General features: G+C 42.6%; 1 protein-coding gene across 1 annotated transcript in view; it reads left to right on the top strand.

Moving 5' to 3' along the window:
* Window positions 1–22,492, top strand: part of FGF5 (fibroblast growth factor 5) — a 69,984-nt gene extending 47,492 nt beyond the window's left edge. The window contains exon 3 of the mRNA XM_029585206.1: window positions 21,890–22,492. Coding sequence (XP_029441066.1) covers window positions 21,890–22,240 — 351 coding nt within the window. The 3' untranslated portion in view covers window positions 22,241–22,492. The remainder of the gene's footprint in view (window positions 1–21,889) is intronic.
* The last annotated feature ends 393 nt before the right edge of the window (window positions 22,493–22,885 follow it).

Genomic DNA, 22,885 nt, shown 5'->3' with positions numbered 1-22,885 from the left:
GAGCGCGGCTGTGACAGAGCCGCGCTCGGCAGACCATGTGGTATCTCCTGGTCCGGCCTGGACGGCGAATCCCCGGGCCGGTCGTCATCGGGAATCCGCCCCTGGTCCCATTTCATGTTTTGTCTGAATATTTCATATTTGTGGCCACTTATTCTTTATTTGGTGAGATTCTATCCATGTTGTGCGTGTATGACCGAGGTAAGGGATTCTGCTAGCGTGTAGGGATCTATCGCAGTCTGCCTTGTTCTGTATTCTCAGGAGGAGGTGTATTAGTGTTCTAGGCCCGGTGTAATTTTGCTGTGTTGCCTTTTCCTAGTAAAGGTTTTGTTGTTTTGGTAAGGCAGGTTTGCTATGTATGTGCCTGGTGGGTTTATTTAGCAGGATTTTGTATTTCACAGAGTACCTGGAAGAGAAGAGAGCTTGCTTTGCGGTTACTGAGATGACACAAAAATTTGAATACTTTGTTGTATTGTGAGTTGTAAGAAGGAAGGGGAGTTTTGGTGGGAACTATTTTATTTGACATAAATTATTATGTAAAATATTATGGGACTTAGTTCAAAATGGACCAGGACATTCTGCACTGAATTTACATTTTGGGAATAGCAGAATTATATTACTTGATTTGACTTTTCTGGTGCAGGACATACCTGGCATCCCTGAGAATTTTGTACTGGATCTGAAATATTTTGTGTTAAAACTTTGACTGTGAGGCCGATTTTCATAGTGTTTAGACTCCTAACTTTTGGAGTTAGGCTCATAAATTGGCCTTTATGAAAAATAACTGGGACTGACTTTTAAGGTTTTAATTTCATTAGGATCCTACATTTAAGGAGCCTAAATGTGGATGACTACAGGGGCAGAGTAGGGGCAGGTAAAAAAAAGGTTAAGAGCTTAGCTCTGATTTTTAGCTCTAGGCACCTAATTTAGAATCCTAAGTCAAGGCAAATGAACAGCAGGCCTAAATTTTGGTGAATTTTCATCTAAAAACATAGGAAGCTTATTTTCAACTGAACTTAAGCTCCTAAGTAAGCATTTAATTTAGGAATCTTAAATTTAGGAGCTTGGCTGTTTTTTAATATCAGCCTCTATGCTTTTAAGTACATTTTGAGAGTAAATTACTGCAGTTTTCCATGAAGACAGACAACTAGACAACCCCCTCCTCGTCCCTCCCAATGAATGCTTGCTCAGTACTGGTACAGGGAACAAGTGTTCCAGAATCACCTGACAGGAATCTGTTAGCCTTGTTCTAACCCTGCTATCACAGCTCCCTATAAATGGGATCAAGACACTCAAAATTATTGCTGAAAAAAAAAAAAAGAAGCCCGTGAAGGGCTCCAATTGAATCTGGTAGTGGTATTGGTAGTGGCGGGGAGGTGGTGTGTGTGGGGGCAGCACAATAATAATTTGCACAGGGCAGAAAAACAGCACTGGCCCTGCTTAGGGGTGGACAAAACAAGTGTAGAAATCCTATAAATAGTCTTGCTATCAGTAAAATCACTGGAGAGTGTTATATTGGTGCTTTGCATAGCACACTGTCTCTTTCTCCAAGGTATACCTTATACTATTTTGTATCATGTTAATAAAAGAAGTTTGTTTTCTCTACAGCTGTTGGCTTTAATCAACTGTTTTCAGAGAACCACAACAACTGGCGACCCAGATGTGAAGAAATGTGGTGTCTGTTTCTGTTCGGCATGCTGAGTTGAAACTTGATGATTGATCTTGCCTTGTTTATGCAAATCATTTGGTCCAATGTTTCCAGACTGCCTAATCCTTCCTTCTGTCCCTCCCTGTTGTTCCTTTCTGTGGGTGCTGGAGCATTGTTTCCTCTCTGTACATTGGGTGTGGTCATCTGCTGATCATCCTGAATGACACAAACTGTTCTATGTTTCCTGTACAGAATCTGTCGAGTTGTTTGTTTTTATCATTCTTGGTTACATTATGGGCCTGATACTAAGTTTTCGGGGGCGGGCCCGGGGGCGTGGTGCCGGCCCGGGGGCATGGTCGAGGCCTCCGGACCAGCCCCCGGGTCGGGTGACGGCGCGCCAGCAGCCCGCTGGCGCACACAGATTTACGTCTGCTTTTAGCAGGCGTAAATCTGCCAACAAAGGTAAGGGGGGGGGGGTTTAGATAGGGCCGGGGGGGGTGGGTTAGGTAGGGGAAGGGAGGGGAAGGTGAGGGGAGGGTGAAGGAAAGTTCCTTCCGAGGCCGCTCCGAAATCGGAGTGGCCTCGGAGGGAACAGGCAGGTGCACATTTGTGCACCCCCTTGTGCGCGCCGACCCCGGATTTTATAAGATACGCGCGGCTACGCACGTATCTTATAAAATCCAGCGTACTTTTGTTCGCACCTGGTGTGCGAACAAAAGTACGCGATCGCGCAATTTTTTAAAATCTACCCCCCAACGCTGTTACTTAGTCAGATAAGTTGAAAATTATTCAATTAAGTGATGCTGAACCACAGGGATAGTAACTTTGAAAAAGCCACATAGGAGTACATTTACACATGTATGCCAGCTCGTGGCAATAGATGCAGCCATTTTATAACATGCACGCGAATATGAGGCTATGATATAACATTGGCTGTATGAGCATTCATGTGTGCGTCACTTTATATGGATGTGCGCAAGTGTGTGCAAATGCTAGCTCTACATGCCACCCATAGCAAAAGTAAAGTTACACAGTAGAGGAACTTAGCACACTTGTGCATGTAAATATGTGCACATTTCATGTTACAGACCCGGACTGCCCATGCCCAACCCCTTTTTTTTGCTTTTTTCATTTATATAAGAAATTAGAACATAAGAAATTGCCATGCTGGGTCAGACCAAGGGTCCATCAAGCCCAGCATCCTGTTTCCAACAGAGGCCAAACCAGGCCACAAGAACCTGGCAAGTACCCAAACACTAAGAAGATCCCACGCTACTGAGCCAATTAATAGCAGTGGCTACTCCCTAAGTAAACTTGATTAATAGCCGTTAATGGACTTCTCCTCCAAGAACTTATCCAAACCTTTTTTGAACCCAGCTACACTTACTGCACTAACCACATCCTCATTGCACTAACCACATCTCTTTACCTCTTTGGAAATCCTTTCTTCCACCTGACGTTTTGCTTTTTTGACTGCTTTCTTTGTCTCCCTCAGTTTCACCAGATATTCTTCCTTGTGTTCCTCTTTTTGGGAACCTTTATATTTCTCGAATGCTGTTCTTTTTACTTTCATTTTATCAGTCACCTCCCTTGAGATTGGTTTCTTATTTCTCTTTATTAACAAGGTGGTATATCAGGGGAAAGGAAGATATACAGAGCAGTAGCAGCAAGACCCCTAAGGTGGCATATCAGACGTATGGCAGATAGGCATGTTATAGCAAGACCCGTAAAGTGGTTTCAGGTGACTGACAAGTAGGCAGGTAGAGCGGTAGCAGTAAGACCCCCAAGGTGGTATGCAAGGTGCAAGGAGATATGCATGTACTCAGGAGCTTCTTACAATACTCGCAGTGACCGCCGGCTTGAGATACTTGCATATCTCCTGACTTTGGTACGCATAGGGCTTTTAATATTCACCTGTAAATGTGTATACAAGCAATAAATGTGTGTATTTTTACTTTCCATTTTAAAGTTATGAGGTAGTTTTAAAAAGCGTGCCCGTGCCAAAATTAGGTGGTATGCGTGCATGTAGCACATGCACTCATCCACCCAATTTTAAAAGGTGTCCACTTACGTGTGTAAATGCTGATGCTCAAATATCTCACTTCAAACCAAAAAGGGACATGGCTTGTGCATGGTGTGAGGGGGTGTGAGCATAGGCGGGGCCAAGAGATGTAGTGGCTCAAACCCGATTTGCAAAATTGGGCACAAACATACGTGCGCCGGGTCTGTTTTATAATATACTGTATGTATGTGCATGCATGTTATGAAATGGCCACGTAGCTGGATGCACGCCGATGCTCACACATATATGTGCACCTGTATGAAAGTTACCGTCCCTGTGAGCAAAGATTTTACTTGCAAAATTTAAGCAGGATTTACCCACGTAAGTTCCTATTTCTGCAAACAAGTCAGCATATTTTCTAACATGGGTGCATCGAGGAAATTAATCAGGTTTCTGTTTCCTCCACCAGTTTTGCCCAGTCCATCTCCAGGTCATTGAGGCCCTCCTGGTCCTTCAGCCTGATCTTCCCACAGTTCATCCAGACCTTCCACCAGCCAATAAGACAGAATAAATGCATTTGATAACACTCACGCAAGATAATTAGCAGGTGTGAAAATACGCAAGTTAAGTTGGCAAATCTACACAAATAAATCCCTCTTAAAATAGCAACATACATGCATAAATATTGGCTCTGCCCAAGAACACCTCTAAACCTCTCCTTTCTTACATGCTTATATTTGCACTCGAACCCTTATTTACATGGTATGTTTGGTGTTATAAAATAGCATGTGTGCGAGTACATGCTATTTACATATGTATATGCTAATTTTTATGCATGTAATGTTTTGAAAATTCACCTATAAGTGATTTAGGCCCCATACAGTTTGTCTTCTCTCCTTTGTGCATCCTGCCTTTCCATTCCTTGTTCATGCCTTTTAGTATAACTGTTACCCCTGGTACTGAGTTTCTTCCCATTTCCTCTCTTTTCCTCTGACTATCCAGAGCATTTGACACTCTCAAACACTGTTTCTTCAGACCAGCCATGACCCCAGTGGATACATGTATGCACAACAGATGGTCCCTGGGGTTTGTTCTGAATGGGAAAAAATGCTGCTATTGGAGGTGTATGAGCTGCCGTCTTCCCTGCTTTGCACTTGATGCTTGCATATTTGTCTGCCAGGGTGAATATCTGAATGGTTGTCCTTTTTTTGTCTCTTTCAGCCTTGCCCAGAGCTGCTGATGGCTCTGCTTCTGGAAGCAGCAGGAAGAGCAGGCCAGCCAAAAGTAGAGGCAGAACGCTGAACTTTGCCTCTGCATTTGGAAACATTTTAACCTGGTTCCTGGCTTCCGTCTGGGAAAGGGAACATTTAATATAATATTTGTTAATTCTGAAATAAAGATTGCTCTTTTGGTTTGATGCCTACTGCTCTTTATGGTTTTTCCTAGGCTTACATAGTAGATCCAGACTGTGTATGCTTGTGAGAGTGATAGCAAGAGAGAAGTATGAACGCGTGTGTTTGGGGAGGGTGGCATATGTGGATAGTGTATTAAAATGCTTGTGCAGTGGATGGGGACTAACACTGCTGCTTCTCAACAGACAAGTACCTCGGCGCGCTGGGGCCATCACAGCATCATCTTTAAAATCAATGAGTAGCATCTCCAAATGAGCCTTTTTGCCCACAACTTTTTCTTGAGACATTTTTTTTGATTTAGTTTCCATTCCAATGGACTCAGATAAAACAAAATTCTGGTTCCCCTTGATTTTCAAGGTGATGTAAAAAAGAAAGAAAAAAAATGCCCTTTCACAAGAAATAATAAAACATATTTATGCAAAGGTGAGGCCGCCTGGATGTATTCTGAGCTGGAGGAAATCTAGTTGGGGCAAAGGCCATAAAGATGAAAAGATACCGATTAGTGTGCAAATATCCCAATTTACTGTGTGAGAGGGGATAAACATCAAAACCCAGTACTAAGCTGCTATTTCTCAAATCTACCTGCCTAATAACAGTTCATGGGCTTTTCCTCCAGAAACTTAACCAAACCCCTTTTAAACTCAGCTATGTTAGGAGTCTTTATCACATTCTCTGCCAACAAATTTCACAGCCTAATTGTATGTTGATTGAAAAATACTGTCTCCAATTTGTTTTAAATCTGCTATCTATTAGTTTCATGGAGGTTCCTCTAGTCTTAGTACTATTTAAAAGAGTATATAACCATCCCCTATGTTACTGTTCCACCCCATTCATGCTTTTAAAAATCTCTGTCATATCCTCTTAGTCGTCTCTTCTCCAAGCTGCAGAGGCAGGCGTAACTTGCGTGCACCGGCCAATTGCCGGCGTGCGATCCCCCCGCACAGCGGCTATTCGGAGGCCTCTGGCCCCGCCCCGGGACTTACACGTGTCCCGGGGTTTTACGCACGTCGCTGGGCCTTTTGAAAATAGGCCCAGTGCGTATAACCCCCCTATGCACGTAAGCCTTTTAAAATCTGCCCCAAAGTATGGTCAAATCATGGTTCAATGGAAGGGCATTATGTAATTCCCTATTTTCTGTTGCTTTCCAACTCATTCCTAACATTCCATTTGTTTTTATGACCCGCACACTAAAGGGTGAATTTTAAAAGCCCGGCGTACACCAGAACAGGGAGATACATGCACAATTCGGGCTGAAGTGTGCCACGTGGATTTTATAAGGCGCCCGAATACACGCGTTATCTTCCACATGATCTGGGTGGGGCAAGAGCGATCAGAATTTCTCAGTGAAACCAGCATGGACATACTTTATGTGCACAAGCACTTGCCGGGGCCTCCTGCTGCGCAACTGTACTTTTGCTATGGACGGCGTGCAAGTCAGAAAAACAAAAAAAGTAAAGAGGTGAGTGGAGTTTTAAAGGTCAGGGTTAACAGAGTAAAAGGGAGAGTATTTTAACTGGGAAGTCCTATCCCTTACCTCAGTGAACAAGGAACGAACTGGGAAAACTGGTAATTGCGTTGGCACACGTGTCTACTAGAATCCCCCCACCTACACAGTAGACATGGTATTTGCGTGCATAGGCGCGTGTCCAGTTAAAATTGGGCACACATGTGCGCGCGTACAGCCTATTTTATACCATGCATGCATATAAGCATAGATGTTATAAAATGGCCACATCCGAGGCACGAGCCAGCAAATGTGCCCATAAGTGTGCCCGCATGGCTGTTTAAAAGTTTACCATCTAAGGATGAGCAGAGGCCAAAATTTCATTTTGGTGTGTTTGGTTGTTTTGTAGGTCACCTCCATTTGGTTGGTTTGTTTCACATGAAAACATTTGTTCCCTTTGTTTTTTTGTTTCCTATTAGAGTCAATGGGGGAGCAATGCAGCCTATTTTGAACTTCAAAATTGAGGTTTTCTAATCAATTCTGTTGAAACTGGGGGACAAAAACTCCAAGGCACTAAAATTGTGGCAAAGTGGTACTTAAAGTGGCATGACTAGCCCAAGGCATTGTAAAGGGGCAAAAGAGTACTAGTGCTAACAAGTTCTCCAAGGCACCATTAAAGGAGCAAAGCAGCAGAAAGAGTAGCAAGAATACTCCAAGTCTTTAAAGAGGGCACCAATAACACTGGCATGAACCACCAAAGGCAGCATGAGAGGAGTAAAATGGCACCAAGAGTGGCATGAACATTGTAAGGCACAATGAAGGGGGATCAAAGCAGAAAAGATGCAGGGAAAAAAACCTCATGCACTAATAGAGGAACAAAGCATAAAAAGCAGCATGAAGACCCCAAATCACCATAGGAGGGGCAAAGCAGCCATTCACAGTAGCATGAACGCCTCAAGGTGTAGAGTATGGGGCAGCAAGACCCATGAGGTTTAGAGTCTGGGGTATTACAACAAGGTGAGTGGTACATCAGGGAAATGCAAGCAAAACAGAATGGCAAAAAGAACCCCAAGTTGGTACATTAGGGGTATGGCAGCAAGGCAGAGAAGCAGCAAGCCCCAAGGTGTAGCATCAGGCACAGGGCAACAAGGCAGAGTGGCAGCAAAACCCTCAAGTTCTAATGTCAGGAGCAGGGCAGTAAGACAGAGTGCCATCAAGACCCCCAAGACGTACAGTGAAGGGTAAGGCACAGTGTCACAGTATAGCAGCAAGGCAGAGTGGCATCAAGACCCCTGATGTGGAGAGTCTAGGATATGGCAGGAAGGCTGAGTGGTAGCAAGACCTCCAATGTATATCATCAGGAGCAGTGCAGCTTCTAGGGATGTGAATCGGGCTTCAGACGATTGAAAATATCGTCGATATTTTCAAAATCGTCAGAAATCAGGGGCTCCCCCGAAACGGTAGGAAAACCCCACGATAGTGATCATGGGGGTTCTCTTATCATTTTGGGGGAGGGCGGGAAAAATGGCACACAAAAATAACCCCTAAACCCACCCCGACCCTTTAAAATTAATCCCTTTGCTTCCCCTACCCTCCCGACCCCCCCAAAAACATTTTACAGGTACTTGGTGGTCCAGTGGGGGTCCCGGGAGCGATCTCCCGCTCCCGGGCCGTTGGCTGCCACTAATCAAAATGGCGCCGATGGCCCTTTGCCCTTACCATGTGACAGGGTATCCGTGCCATTGGCCGGCCCCTGTCACATGGTAGGAGCACTGGATGGCCCGCGCCATTTTTAAAGATGGAGCCGGCCATCCAGTGCTCCCTCCATGTGACAGGGGCCGGCCAATGGCACGGATACCCTGCCACATTGTAAGGGCAAAGGCCATCGGCGCCATTTTTATTAGTGGCAGCCAACGGCCCGGGAGCGGGAGATCGCTCCCGGGACCCCCACTGGACCATCAGGTACCTGTAAAATGTTTTTGGGGGGGGTCGGGAGGGTGGGGGAAGCAAAGGGATTAGTTTTAAAGGGTCGGGGTGGGTTTTTAGTTTATCGGCTCGGGCGCAGCCGATAAACAAAACCGTGATCGGGCCCGATGAAAAAACCCCCACATGTGAATCGGAACCAGAATCCAAACTGATTCCGGTTCCGATTCACATCTCTAGCAGCTTCACCTTGAATAGTCATCTGGCCTGTCTACTTGCCTTCTTCTCTCACTTTGGCTCTCTCCTGGCTACTACCTCACTCAGGAATTTCTTGGTGGCTATATTTATTAGTCTCATTGAAGTACTTTTCAATAGCCTAAAGGCTTGAATGAGAATCATACCCAAACTAATAAAAAAAAATTCATGTCTTAGCCAAAAAAAATCTCCTTTTCTCATATCTTCTCCTCTACTGCTCTCTACTGTCCATCTATAAAATCACCACTCAAGATTTTACAGCAAATTGCCCTTTACCAAAAGCTTCTGTACCGTCAGTGTACACGTGATTGTAAATCACATTTATAATTAACTTTCCGAAGACTTAAATCAGTGTATGTTTGGTTGCACATCAGGAGGACTTCATACCCCCTTCATAAATCTATTTCTAGCTTCAATCTAGAAATAAAATCATTTTCCTCTCTCCTTGAGAGGAACATAAAACAGAAGCTGGCTAAATCTGGTTCCCCCTAGCACCATAGCAACCAACAACGAAGGGCCAGAGACTTCATACTCCTCTCCCACTGATGAAGCACAAACTTGCCTGGCATTTGCTCCTAAATCACCAACTTGTCACCCCTTTTGACGGTATATTAGCCTGGCATCTAAACTGGCAAGCAGAAATGTAGATAGCACAGTATGATCAGGAGATAATAATAAAGGATTTAGGTACAGGAAGAGAAAAAATAACCAGCAATTAGATAAAAGTTTCTTTAAAAAAAAAAATACTTATATGGAGATGAGACCAGATAAAGAGCTCCAAAAAGTGAAGTCGAGACCGGGTTTCAGGCACAAATTTGTTGAATTAACGATTCAAACAAAAAATAACTTCGCAGCCTATTCACAGCTGCTGGAGGACCTGGCTGTTTAAACATCTCCAACAAGCAACTTTTAGTTTCCATTTCACAGAGGAGAAAAAAATGATATTCAACACTTCATCTTTCATTGACTTTATAAGAGAAAAAAAATTCTACATGGCTATGGCACAGTTGCTCTGATCTTCCCCTTGGCCCCTTGGCCCCCAGGGCTCATCTCTAATATTTTTCATTAACAGGACATGCAACGAAACAATGCTTCATTCCCTGACGACAAGCATTTTTACACCACATCATTATCCTTATTGTCACATAATTGTTCCAATCACAAACTTTATTTAGGTTCTGCTGCCAATCATTTATTGTTCCATTGCAGCCAAGTCCAAATACTGAAACCACATCCATTTTTCTTACATGCTAGGTGTCATCAATTACATCATGCTAAGTGTCAGTTGCCAAGTCTGATGCAATATTACACAACCCACCTTTCAAGTTAGCACATAGCCTGCTCCATATTTTGACTACAATGTGCCCAAACAAAATCTAACAGTACATTTACTTCTTGAGATAACAGCAACTCAGAACACAACATGCTTGCTAAGCGCTGCAAAATCTAAAATGTTTTTTTCATTTTTATGTAACCATGTGCTTCTCCATATAGTCAATCCCTCAAATATAGAGACCTTTAAGAACACAGAAAAAAGTATTTTACTCAAATTCTACACTACTGCAGTTGCCATTTGTGCTAGGGAGGAGTGGGGGTCATGATGGAGAGAAAGCCATAGGGAAAGAGAGCATGTGTGTGTAATTGAGAGCATCTATATAAGTAAGAGAGAGCGTGTTTCTGTAAGTGTGAGTGAGAGCATTTGTGTGACTGAAAGCATGTGTGTAAGAGAGAGACCATGTGTGTGATTGAGAGCATTTGTGTAAGAGACAGAGCATGTGTGTGATTGAAAGAGAGAGAGAGAGCATGTGTGTGATTGAGAAAGACTGGTTAGGGAGGTGATGTCTTTGTGTGTGACAGAGAGAGACTGGTGTGTGTGAGGCAGAGAGAAGGGTCAGGGAGGTGATTGGTGTATGTGAGAGAAAGAGAGAGACTGGTTGGGGAGGTCACTGGTGTGTGAGAGACAAAGATTGGTCATGGGGTCTAATTGGTGTGCGTGTGTGTGTGAGAGAGAGAGATTGGTTGGACCCTAAGGAAGAGGACCATGAGGACAAAGCTTCATTAGCCACTACTGTTTCTGGTGGGTACTACTGGCCTGCAAGGGAAAGGAGTACAAGAGTTGCTGGAGAGGCTAAGTAAAAGTAGCATTTTAAGTTTATTTTTCTTGATTCACTGCCATTTTAAATATTGGGTATTATGTGATGTGTCTGCTGTTTTGAAATATTTTATTGGTATTTGGAGAATTTTTAATAATTTTTATGAGTTTTTAATGGTTGGAGATTATTCTGTTCTTCAGCAGTTTTGAAACATTTATTAGTATAGTTTTACAATTATTTCAGTATACAGATCTTTAGTAGCTTGGCTTGTTCTGTTTTCCTAATTATTATTATTACTTATTAATTTTGCTGAATCACATTTCTTACATATGTATATCAATGCAATGTACATGGTCAAAAAACAAACATACTATACATTAAAGCTAATAGTGGATAGAACAAATTAAAATTCAGGATCTTAACACAACAAGAAAATAAAATGAAAATACAAATTCAGATCATAGTAATTATAGTAAGTAACCTTAAATACATGTATAAAAATAAGTAAAACTTAAATACCTGTAAGAAACTGGGAGCCAATGAAGTTCAATGAGAAATAACATGACGTGATCAAATTTTTTCTTACTAAAAATTATTTTCACTGCTGTGTTCTGTACTGTTTGAAGTCTGCAAACTTGGATGGAAGAGAGGTCATGTAGTATGGCATTACAATAGACTAACTTGTTGAGTATTAGAGAATAGGTGAGCGTCTTCAAGTTATTAATAACTAAAAATTGTCTGAGTCTTCTGATGAAGCATAAGAGAACGCTGAATTAGAGTATAAACATATGAAGAAAATTTAAATGAAGAATCTAGTTGAATCCTAAAGAAGTAACTGTATTCTTCAGAGGTATTTGGAGTTCCAATCATGATAGGAGTAGGTAAGTCCAAGGAAACACTATTTCATGTGAACCAAATAGCCTCAGATTTTTCAGAATTAAATTTAAGTTTAGAGGACCGAAGGCAAGTGGCTATTTCAGAGAGTCAATGATTGAATTTAGAAAGAGAGTCTCTCTTTTTAAAATCATTACTTCAAGAACCTGAACGTTATCTGCTTAAATGTAGCTGATGAAACTAATACTTTGTATCAATGTAGCAAATGGGGAGAGAAACAAATTGAAAAGTGTAGGAGAAAGAGCAGATCCCTGGGGTACCCCACAAGTAAGTGAGTGACTAGATGAAGTCGAATTCCAATGTATTTGAAACATTCTTTGTTCTAGGAAGGATTTGAACCAAAGAATCGAAGAATCTTGAATGCCAATAACTGTTGAGAAGAAGCTGATGGTCAATTATGTCAAAAGTGGCGCTTATGTCGAGGAAAACAACACAAACAGCAAGCCTTTGTCCAAATTTAAATTGATTTCCGAAATTGGTGCAGTAAGGGTGTTTCAGTATAAAAACCTTTTCAAAAAAACCTGATTGCCTAGGGTGTAATAGCAGGGTTTGGTCAAGAAAATTTAGAAGTTGTATGTGTACAACTTTCTCAAGGATTTTCGATGGCCTAGGCAAATTGGAGACATGTCTGTAATTTTCACGTTTAGTAGGATCAAAATGTGTTTGTGTGTTGTTTTGTTTTTTTTTAAATGGCTGAACTGTCCCTGCTTTTAAACTGGGAAGTAAGATACCTAATTCTAGACGATTATTAATGGTTGCTGCTAATGGAGGCAGGAGACCAAAATCAACATTTTTAATGGATTTAAAAGGAAAATCATGAATAGATGATGCAGGATTCATCTGTTTCAGCAATAAGGCTAAGCCTATGGGTGTAATTGAGATGAACGTGGAAAGCTTCCTTGTAGAAACGTTATTAATTGTGGTAGAAGATAATGTTAAACCTATGGTAGCAGAAGAAGGAGGTGAATCTGAATTAAATCCAGCCTGAATATGTCTAATCTTGTCCTCAAAACTATATGCAAAATTCTCTGGAAGTAGTTTCTCTGTATGTGATGATACAGAATGTTGTGTCTCCAAAATTTCTCTTCAAACTTGCTAGGGAAATTTCAATCTATTCTCAACTCAAGAGGTTCTTATAGTAGATCTTTTAATTGCACTTAATCTCCTTGAGATAATTCTTAATGTTGTTCACAGCATTAATTAATCTTTAGATGAATTGCTTTTGTGCCAACGCCTTTCTAATTGATGTGTCTGCCATTGCAAAGTTTTTAAACCAGAGGGATACCAGGTGTCATCACCAGTAGATTTTAGTGTTATAAAATGAATGGGGGCAGCCTGCTCATAAGCAGAGGATAAAATGTGATTCCAAATTAATTTTATCTTCTAATGGCAAATCAAAAAACTCAAAAGAAAATTCCAAAGCAGAGGCAAGCTTGTACTAGTCCAGATCTTTGATTTTCCTAACTGGGACCCTAATCTTAGATGATAAGGATTGTGAAAATTGACCATATAAGGAAAAGGTTAGCATACTATGGTCAGTCCATATGAACTGTGTAGTCTTAAAAGTCAAAGCAGAAGGAATAACATGTTCTGTAGAAAAAACTAAATCCACCGTGTGTCCATCCTCATGAGTCGGTATGTTGACCTATTAGGTAAGTGAGAGATCTGACATAACTGTGAAAAACATAGATTCAAGAGGTTGTGTGGGCCTTGTCCACGTGTAAGTTGAAATCTCCTAGGGCCAAAAAGTGAGAGCTTCTAGTGAAACAGTCGTTCACAAGAGCAATCAGATCATGAAAATGTGAACTGTTAAAGGGGGGGAGGGGGGCGATAAATCACAAGGAGATTCAATTTTGAATCACTATCCAATTGAAGAAAGAGAGATTCAGTAACGACATGGGAGGGAGTGGATAATTCTTTGATTTTAGGTGAAGAATGAAAAATTACAGCAATGCCCCCACCTTTCTTCCTTGGCCTGGATTTAAGATGGAAATTGAAATTAGGAGGGCAAGCTTGTTTGAGGCAACAAGCATCACCTGATTTGAGCCAAGTTTCAGTTAAGAAAAAGATATGGAATCCATGTAAAATGAGATCACAAATAAACTGAGCTTTATTTGTGATGGAGCGTTCATTCAAAAATGCACATTTTAAGAGTGAGGAGGGAGACAGTTTATTGAAGGAGGGTAAGATAGTAAAAGTAGGTGAGATAATAGAGAGGGTAGATGCCTTTGGAGTGTAGACTTTTGGGTAAAAGCTCCTAGAAGAATATTTTCCATTTCCCACACAAATTGGAATAGTACACACATCTAGCATTATGATTTATACAAGGAATACGCAATGCCAAGAGGATGAATGCAGCAATCCACAGAGAAAAAAAAACAACAAACAAACACAAAAGACTACACGAAGGAGCTTGTGGGCTGGAGCAAGAACCATGTGGACTCGTCTTTTCTCATGCAATTTAAAATTTTATTAACATAAACAGCAAATACTACTAACAATAAGGGGTAGATTTTAAAAGGGTGTGCACAGGCGTATATGTGTGCGCACTACCCAGCCCGTGCACATGTACACCTTATTTTATAACTTGCGCATGCAGGCGCACGCAAGTTATAAAACCAGGGGTTGGCATGCGAAAGGGGGTGCACAATTGTGCACCTTGCACGCACCAAGGCGCGCTGCCTTCTCCCATTCCCTTCCCCCTAGCCTGACCTTCCCACCCCTTCCCCTAACCTTTCCCCCCCTAGCCCTACTCTAACCCCTCCTGAAAAGTTTTATCATATCTTTTGTGCCTGCCTCTGGGCAGGCGCAAGTTGTGCGCGCCGGCATGCTGCCAGCACGCAATCCTTTGACACAGCGGCAGTGGCCGCTGTGTTTGAGGCCTCTGGGCCCGACCCCTCCCTGCCCCCTCCTTGCCCCCTCCCCACCCCTTTTTGCAAGCCCCGGGGCTTACACGCATCCCGGGGCTTTACGTGTGTCGCCGGGCCTTTTTAAAATATGCCCAGCACGCGTAAACACGGTTACACGCTTAAATTCTCTGGATTTACGCGCATAACCCTTTTAAAATCTGGCCCTAAATGCCTACCTTTGCAGTATACTTCCAGTACAATTTCCCAGAGAGGGTCAGGAGCTCCTACTTCTGGAGACATGGGGGGCTTCCTGATCCCAGCTAGGCTCACATTCTTCTCCCAGCAGGGTCCTGCCTACAGAGCTCCCTCTCTCTGTAGGATTTAAGGTGGATCACGGTAAATAAAGGTTAAAGAGGGGAAATAGGGTTACTTCATCACACACTCTCTGTTCTAAATTAAATCCTGACAAATCTTCTGAAGCTTCCCTGTACTAAATTAGTCTAAACAAAACAAAATATATCTAAAAATCACTTTAATTCTCTTGTTAAAAAAAAAACACAACGAAGGGCTATGCTTGTTGCGGCTGCCAGAATAGGAAAGAATCAAGCAAAAACTATTTTACTTTTTTTTTTTTCTCAGTCTGCAACCAAACTATATATACATCTTTTACCTAATAGCAACATTCCTGTATCTCTCCCTCTGTCTCCCTAAAACTAAGACAACCTTGCCTTTTTTACTTAATTAAAAAGGCTCATTAGTAATTGACCCTCTGCCCCTCATTGGCTCCAGGCAGGTATCGCCCACTCCAGCTCAGATATACCATTCATCATTTCAAATATAACCAGTATATAATAGACTAAGGCCTAGATTCACTAATACCGCCGGGCTCTTTGAATCGCGCGGTATAGGGGGCAGGCCGGCTTTCGCACCCAATAGCGCCATCATAAAAGGTGGTGCTATTGGGTGCGAAATTGGCAGCGAAAAGGGTTCTTACCTTTTCGCTGTCTGCCATGTCTTCGTGGCGTGGCAATGGCCACTGTGTTGGAGGCCTCTGGTCCTGCCCCCTCCCCGCCCCCTTTTTGCAAGCCCCGGAGCTTACACGCGTCCTGGGGACTTTTCGCGTGCGATCGCTTTGGAAAACGACCGCTTAAATGAGAGCAGTCAATTATAACAAATTCTAGTATCCCCCTTTTTGAGTAATGTCCTTTTAGTGTCACTATTAGCCTAGAAAATAGTACAGCACTGGCTTCCAGCCTCTGGTGCAAACCCTGCTGGGAAGACAAGTACACTATAAATATAGTTTATTATACCTTCCATTGTCTTTCAAAGAACATTTGACATTTCTGTTCCTCTGTAACAAACAAAAAAACTACAACCTGTTATTTACATATCACCATTTTTCTTTTGAACTGGGTTTTGCTGAGCAAGGAAGCAACAATTTTGAATTTATAAATGCTTCTAAACAGTCACTTACTTACATATTGATAACCTGCCAGATGTAAAAGAACTTTTGCAGTTTCCTCTCTTGATGAGAAAATAATTGGTGGGAATTGAGAACTACCACAGTCCTTTATTGCATCACTGAAAGACCGAAAAGTTCCAGGAAATAAAAGTTCTCCCTGGTTTCCCCAGGAACTGCACATTCTCAAGCAGTCAAATAAAAGAGCTGAAAGAAAATGGTAGAAAGATCCGTCTCGTGAAAATAAAAATATCTGGAAAACTTATGCTAAACAGTTGAAAGAGGCTATTTTAACTAGGAAAAAAGGTGGTTTTTTTTCAGAGATTCTTGGTAAGGTCCAAAATAGTCTTAAATTGTTATTTGAGAAGGTTAAAGATTTATTATTACTCTTAATTAGTTGGTCAGATAATCTTCCTTATTCTAAGGAAATCTGTAATAGTTTTGTGGCTTATTTTTAAGACAGTGAATATTAAACAATGAAGTTAAACAGGATCTTGGGACATTAAAATCAGATAGGAAAGAGAAGAGAAGAGAGGGAATTAAATATGTAGGATGAGATATCTGGCTTTGCACCAGAAACTAGCCTGTTGGAATTTCATGAAATTAAACAGAATATGTTGGATCTCATGTTACATGTTTCTAGCCCTTTGGACCCCTGTTCAGCTTGGCTAGTAAAAACAGCCAGTGAGGGAATGAAAGAAGGAATTAGGTCTATTATTAAAACATCATTAAGGGAAGGTTATCTTCCTTCATGTTTGAAACAGGTGGATGTCCATCCATTGTTTTTGATGCTGAATTTAGATCTAGTGTAATTTCATTTTAATAACTGTTGTGTAGTTTCAAACATTGCTTATTTGAGTAAGTTAATTAAAAAAAGGCTATAACTAATCAGCTGCAGGATTTTGCCTTTGTTCACTATTTGGTGTCACGGAGTGTGAGCCCTGTGGTGAAATTACTGCCCAGCTGACGAACCAGCTAGACTCCCACTGACAGCAGGTGGACACACTCAAGCTGGGGCAGGGGACTGGGCTTCACCTGTACCAACATCTTCTCCAGGAGATTGAGGCCTTGGGTTCTGAGGCTGGCAGGACTTAGGCAAGGGTCCTATAGAGATCACTCAGGAGGAGTGAGTATCCAGACCAAGGTTGGGTCTGATGGAGGACAAGAAGAGTCGGTATGCAGGGAATGGTCAGGACAAGCAGAGATTAGGCAGAGTCAGTATCCAGGCAATGTTCAAAGTCCAAGAGGCAGAGAGCAAGAGATTGAGAGGAAGATAAGAGACCAGGAGGAGGTTAGGGCTGGAGGAGGCAAGGCCAGGAGGAGGACTGGATCAGGCAAGGCAAGTGATTGGAGTAGCAAATGCACTACAGGAGGTAAGACATGGCAGGAGGATCCATTGCCGGCTAGGAGAGAGGTTGGGATTTCAATGCCCAGCCACACTCTCATCATCGTGGGGCACCATGGCACTATTCCCACCACAGGGCCTTCATAGCTGGCTGAGGCATATGCACGTGCACCTAGAAGGAAATGGGGCAGCGTCCAAGTATCCCGATGGCGGCATTTCAACCGCTCGCTGAAGTCGTGGCATCTTGGGGTGAGTGAGCCCATCAAAATGGCAAGTTTTGAATATTCCCTTTGTTATCTGTCTCAAAGTTATATGGATAAGTTATTATCTGGCTAAGCTTTAGCCAAATAAGAAAGAGGTGTTTGGGGGGCATGCTGTGGCAGGGGTGAGACAGCTGAATAACTTATCTGGCTAATTCCAATATTGGAGTTAGGCAGATAAATTATTTGGCTAACTCTAGATGTACCTAACAGCAGGTCTAAAGTTATCTGGGAAATTGTTCCTGGATATTAGGGATGTGCACTGATTTTTTTTGTGTCATTTTCGTTTCTGTTAAATTTCATTTTTAAAATGGTTCTGGAGGTATTTATTTTGGGTTTCCCTAATTTTGGAGCTAGTGTGCACTAACTGGGCTTTGAGAGCCAATGGGAATGCAAAACCATATCTCTAGCTAACGAACTGCTCCCCAATTGTCACTTTTTAACTTATTGGTAACATTTTTTGTTAGTGTGCACTAACTTTAGTTAGTGCGCGCTAACATCCAGTTAGTGAGCCCTAAGTCCTATTAGGGCGCACTAACTCCAAAATTAGGAAAACTATGTAGTGCGCACTAACAGGACATAATACACACTAACTTCTAGTTAGTGCACACCAAAGTCCTGTTTGTGCGCACTAAGCCCATAAATAGAAAAACTATACTTAGTGCGTACTAATGGGATGTAATGTGCACTAACTACATGTCAGTGTGCACCAACAAGAAATACTAATTTTCACAAAATTTTTTGTCAATTTTTTTTTTCATTTTCAGGCACTCCTAAAACAAGACAAAATAGACAATTTAGTTACCATTGTCTATTTTGTTGAAAATGAATGCATATTGCTCCTACAGTTTCCAGCCTGTCAGGACTCTGCTTTTAATAGCAACATACCGGCTACCTTGCGCTGTAGCTCCATGTGTGCTGTGGGTGGGGGTGGGGATGAGTGAGTGAGACAGAGAGAGTGAGCCAGCATGTGTGTAAGTGTATGAGAGAATGTGTGTGTAAGTAAGAGAGAAAATGTGTGAGAGAAAGAGACTGCTCAGGAAAGTCACTGGTGTGTGTGAGAGAAAGAGATTGGTCAGGGACGTGACTGGTGTGTGTGAGGGAGAGAAAGATATTGGTCAGGGAGATGACTGGTATGTGTGTGTGAGAGAGAAAGAGATTGGTCAGGGAGGTGACTGGTGTATGTGAGAGAGAAAATGTGTGTATGTGAGATAGACTAGTCATGGGCCCTAAGGAAGAAGAGTGTAAGGACAGAGCTTCAGCAGCCCTTGCTGCTTCTGGTATGTGCTATTAGCCTACAAGGAAAAGGAGTAGGAGAGTTACTGGAGAGAGTAAGTAATGGTGGCTTTTTAAGTTTATCTTTCTTGATTGGCAGCCATTTTAATTATTGGGTATTATGTGATGTGTCTGCTATTAGAAATATTTTATTGGTGTTTGAAAATGTTTAATGTTTGGATGTTATTCCATTATCAGTTGTTTTGAAACATTTATTATATTCTAGTTTTAGAATTATTTTATATTTCTCGAGGAATGTATATATAGAAATGTGGAGACAAAAACTGAACTGGAACAGCAAGAAGCCAAACTCTGTATGCAGTGCAACAACACAAAAACAAAAACATTAGCTTTATGGTCATTTTATCCTGTATTTGGTGAGGGTATGTCTGTGTTCTGCATGTGTGACCCAGCTAAGGGTGTTCTGTGAGCTTGTAGTTTCTGTGTAGGGATCTATAGCAGCTTGGCTTGTTCTGTTTTCCTAATAGGAAGTGTATTGCTGTTTAGGGCCTGGTGTAATTTTTGCAGTGCTGCCTTTTCATAGGTAGGATTGTTACTGTTTGAGTTCCATAATGCAGGTGTAATTTTGTGAGCATTAGTTTGTGTACATTATTGCAGATCCTGGAAGTCTGATAGGTGCTATATTTCTGTTTTGCACAGAATGCAGAGTGGCTTTTTGGGTTTCCATTCCAGTTTCTGTTTCCATATTTTTAATTTGTGGTCTTTCTGTACTTGGTGAAGGTTGATTCTATTTGTGTGACCGAGGTGAAGTATTTTTCTAGCATGTAGGCATTTGTATCAATATTATTTGTTGTGTTTTCTCAATAGAACATGCATTGGGGGTAAATTTCTGTTTTTTCATAAGGAGGGCTATTGCACTTGGTAGGTGAGAGTGTTTATGTTGCTGTTACTGAGATGACCAGAAATATCTTTTTTGTATGATAAATTGAACGGGGAATGTCCTAGTTCTGTTCTGTAGCCATTGTTGGGGGGTCAGGGTGGATCCTGTAGAAACAGAATATGGGGCAGATTTTAAAAGCCCTGCTCGCGTAAATCCGCCCGATTTACACGAGCAGGGCCTTGCGCGGCGGCGCGCCTATTTTCCATAGGCCTGCCGGCGTGCGCAGAGCCCCGGGACTCGCGTAAGTCCCGGGGTTTTTTGTCGGGGGCGTGTCGGGGCCGGGGCCGATCGATGCGGCGTTTTGGGGGCAGGACGCGGCGTTTCGGGGGCGGGACGCGGCGTTTCGGGGGCGGGACCGGGGGCGTGGTTTCGGCCCGGGGCAGTCCGGGGGCATGGCCGTGCCCTCCGGAACCGCCCCTGGGTTGCGTCTCGGCGCGCCAGCGGCCCGCTGGCGCACGTGGATTTACGTCTACCTCCGGGAGGCGTAAATCCGTGGACAAAGGTGGGGGGGGCTTTAGATAGGGCCAGGGGGGTGGGTTAGGTAGAGGAAGGGAGGGGAAGGTGAGGGGAGGGCAAAAGAGAGTTCCCTCCGAGGCCGCTCCGATTTCGGAGCGGCCTTGGAGGGAACGGAGGCAGGCTGCGCGGCTTGGCGCGCGCCGGCTGCCCAAAATCGGCAGCCTTGCGCGCGCCAATCCTGGATTTTAGCGGCTACGCGCGTATCTACTAAAATCCAGCGTACTTTTGTTTGCGACTGGTGCGCCAACAAAAGTACGCAAATGCGCATTTTTTAAAAATCTACCCCTATATGTTTACATTTAGCCCCGTGACAATCATGGGTTCAGTGTGTCACGCATGTGAGAACCATCTGTCAGGTGTGTCCCGACAGAAAAAAGGTTGATAACCACTGCAGTAAAGTATACATATATGGAATATCTCTTACAAAATAGCAATTACCATATATACTTCTGAACCCCATCATGGAATGACCCTAACCCACTTCTAGCTTGCTCATCTTTTCCACTAGTAAAATGTAAATGTGAAATGGCCCTGAAGCATATCCAGGCCAAGATAGTTCCATGAGATGGAGATCCCCATCTCTGTTCTACAGTGTTAAAGCGGCTTTGTCACTGGTTAGTGTCTCAGGTTATGCTGACGATTTCATGAAAGATCTTCATGTCACACATTGCCCTCTGATCTGCCACAACAAAGCAGTTTGAGTGTAAATCTTAGAACAAAACTATATTTTTGCACATGGTAATGCATTTCCGAAATCCACACCACACGTAATTTGAACTACCCTGTACCAATTTTATTTAGAAACTTTTGAAATCCTTCAAGCTGCTTCCCCTGAGCCCCTGGGAGTGGCCATAGCCATAACTACTGCAGATATCCTTGCAAACAATGATTTCATTAACCCATATTGTCTAAGACATTCTAAGTAACGTGGGTGCAGCATGATCCACTCAGCTTCCAATCTATGTTAAACTGCTGCAGGGAAATAAGGGTCAACACATGGAAAAATAATATATTTGAATACATTTCTTGACTAGTTTTGGGGAGATAATATTCCCGTCCTTAGGTGCAAACTGTTGACATGTGTCAGGAGTTTGGAGCTGAGAATGGGATTTGATCCTTCCTAAATTAGCAGTGTTTGTGGGTGATCATGGCCTGGTGTTTCCCTCTGGACGGCACACGCTGAAGTAGACACCAACAGCTGTCATGTGGCAAGTGAAAGAAAGATGATCTTGACGCGCTCCCTTTTCAGGCTGGTATAGAGTGTATTCAGCGGAGGTGGCACATCTCAGCTGGCAGGAGTATGATTAACAAAGATGGGCCAACTTGAATAAAAAAAAATCAGACGAGTTCTTCCTCTGGTCTTCTAGCCATTGAAGTGCCCCCTCCTGAATTCTAGTCCTTATCAAAGGGTCCAGAGAGAAAATGAGGTAAAATGTATCATCCTCATACATGACAGACTGAGGGAATGAGTCTGTTATGCCTAAGACATTAACTGAAGGGCAAATGAAAGACAACAGAAGGATTAAACACTAAAACTTTTTATTGGTCCTACGAGAAATGTTCATGTTTTTAGGCGGGGTGTCGGTGATCTAACAAGCTTTCCATTTACATTTCAGGCCAGATTTACGGACGACTGCAAGTTCAGGGAGAGGTTCCAAGAAAACAGCTACAATACTTATGCCTCAGCAACTTACAGGACTGCAGATACTGGCAGGGAGTGGTACGTGGCTCTGAACAAAAGGGGGAAAGCAAAGAGAGGCTGCAGCCCCAGAGTGAGACCTCAGCACATTTCCACCCATTTCCTTCCCAGGATCAAACAGCCCAAGCCACCCGAACTTTCCTTCACGGTCACCGCTCCGGAAAAGAAAAAGCCTCCGGTCGTACCCCCAAAACCAAAGGTTTCATTGGCGGTTCCTCGGAAGAGCACCAACCCTGTCAAATACAAACTAAAGTTTCGCTTTGGATAGCCAGTGGGCAGATCTTCTGGAAAGTCTTGTGTTTTTAGAAGCTGCTGCTGCTAATGCTGCTGCATTCATGATCTGGGCTTGGGATGGCGGGTAAGAGCCTGCACTGCACTTAAACTGTGTAAGGAGGGCACACTGAGAAGCACTTTGACCCCAAGCAAAATGGCTATCTGGTAGTTCAGAGCATGGACTGAACTGAAATGTTTTTTGTTTTTTTTTCTTACCCAGCGGAATTTGTGACTTCAGTTCAGATGAACAAGGAAACTTCTATTTGGCCTTTATTTTTTCCAGAGGGTTGACAATTCAATGTACATTTCATTACATTTTTACTAACTAAACAGAACGTTTGAATATGACATGCATTAAAGCATTTTGAATTTTAGGAACATACTTTTGCTGTTGCCAAAAAGGTTTTACTTTATTTTTGTTTTAAGGAAAAAAAAGATACCTCTGCAGCCTACATATTTTCTTATTTTTATAGTTATCGTTTTAAAAAAGGAACTTCCTAAACTGCATTTCACACGAGATCCTCGACTGAACTTTTATTCCTAATTTATAAAGACTCCCTTCTGTCTTGTGAGTGCTGGGCTTTTACCTGTTTACCTCAAACACAGCCTGCTCGGTTCTGACACAGGTGCATCCCACCTC

This window comes from Rhinatrema bivittatum, chromosome 1, assembly GCF_901001135.1.
Source record: "Rhinatrema bivittatum chromosome 1, aRhiBiv1.1, whole genome shotgun sequence".
Taxonomy (NCBI): domain Eukaryota; kingdom Metazoa; phylum Chordata; class Amphibia; order Gymnophiona; family Rhinatrematidae; genus Rhinatrema; species Rhinatrema bivittatum.
The sequence above is the reverse complement of the archived record's forward strand: the minus strand, read 5'-3'. Positions and strand labels throughout refer to the sequence as shown.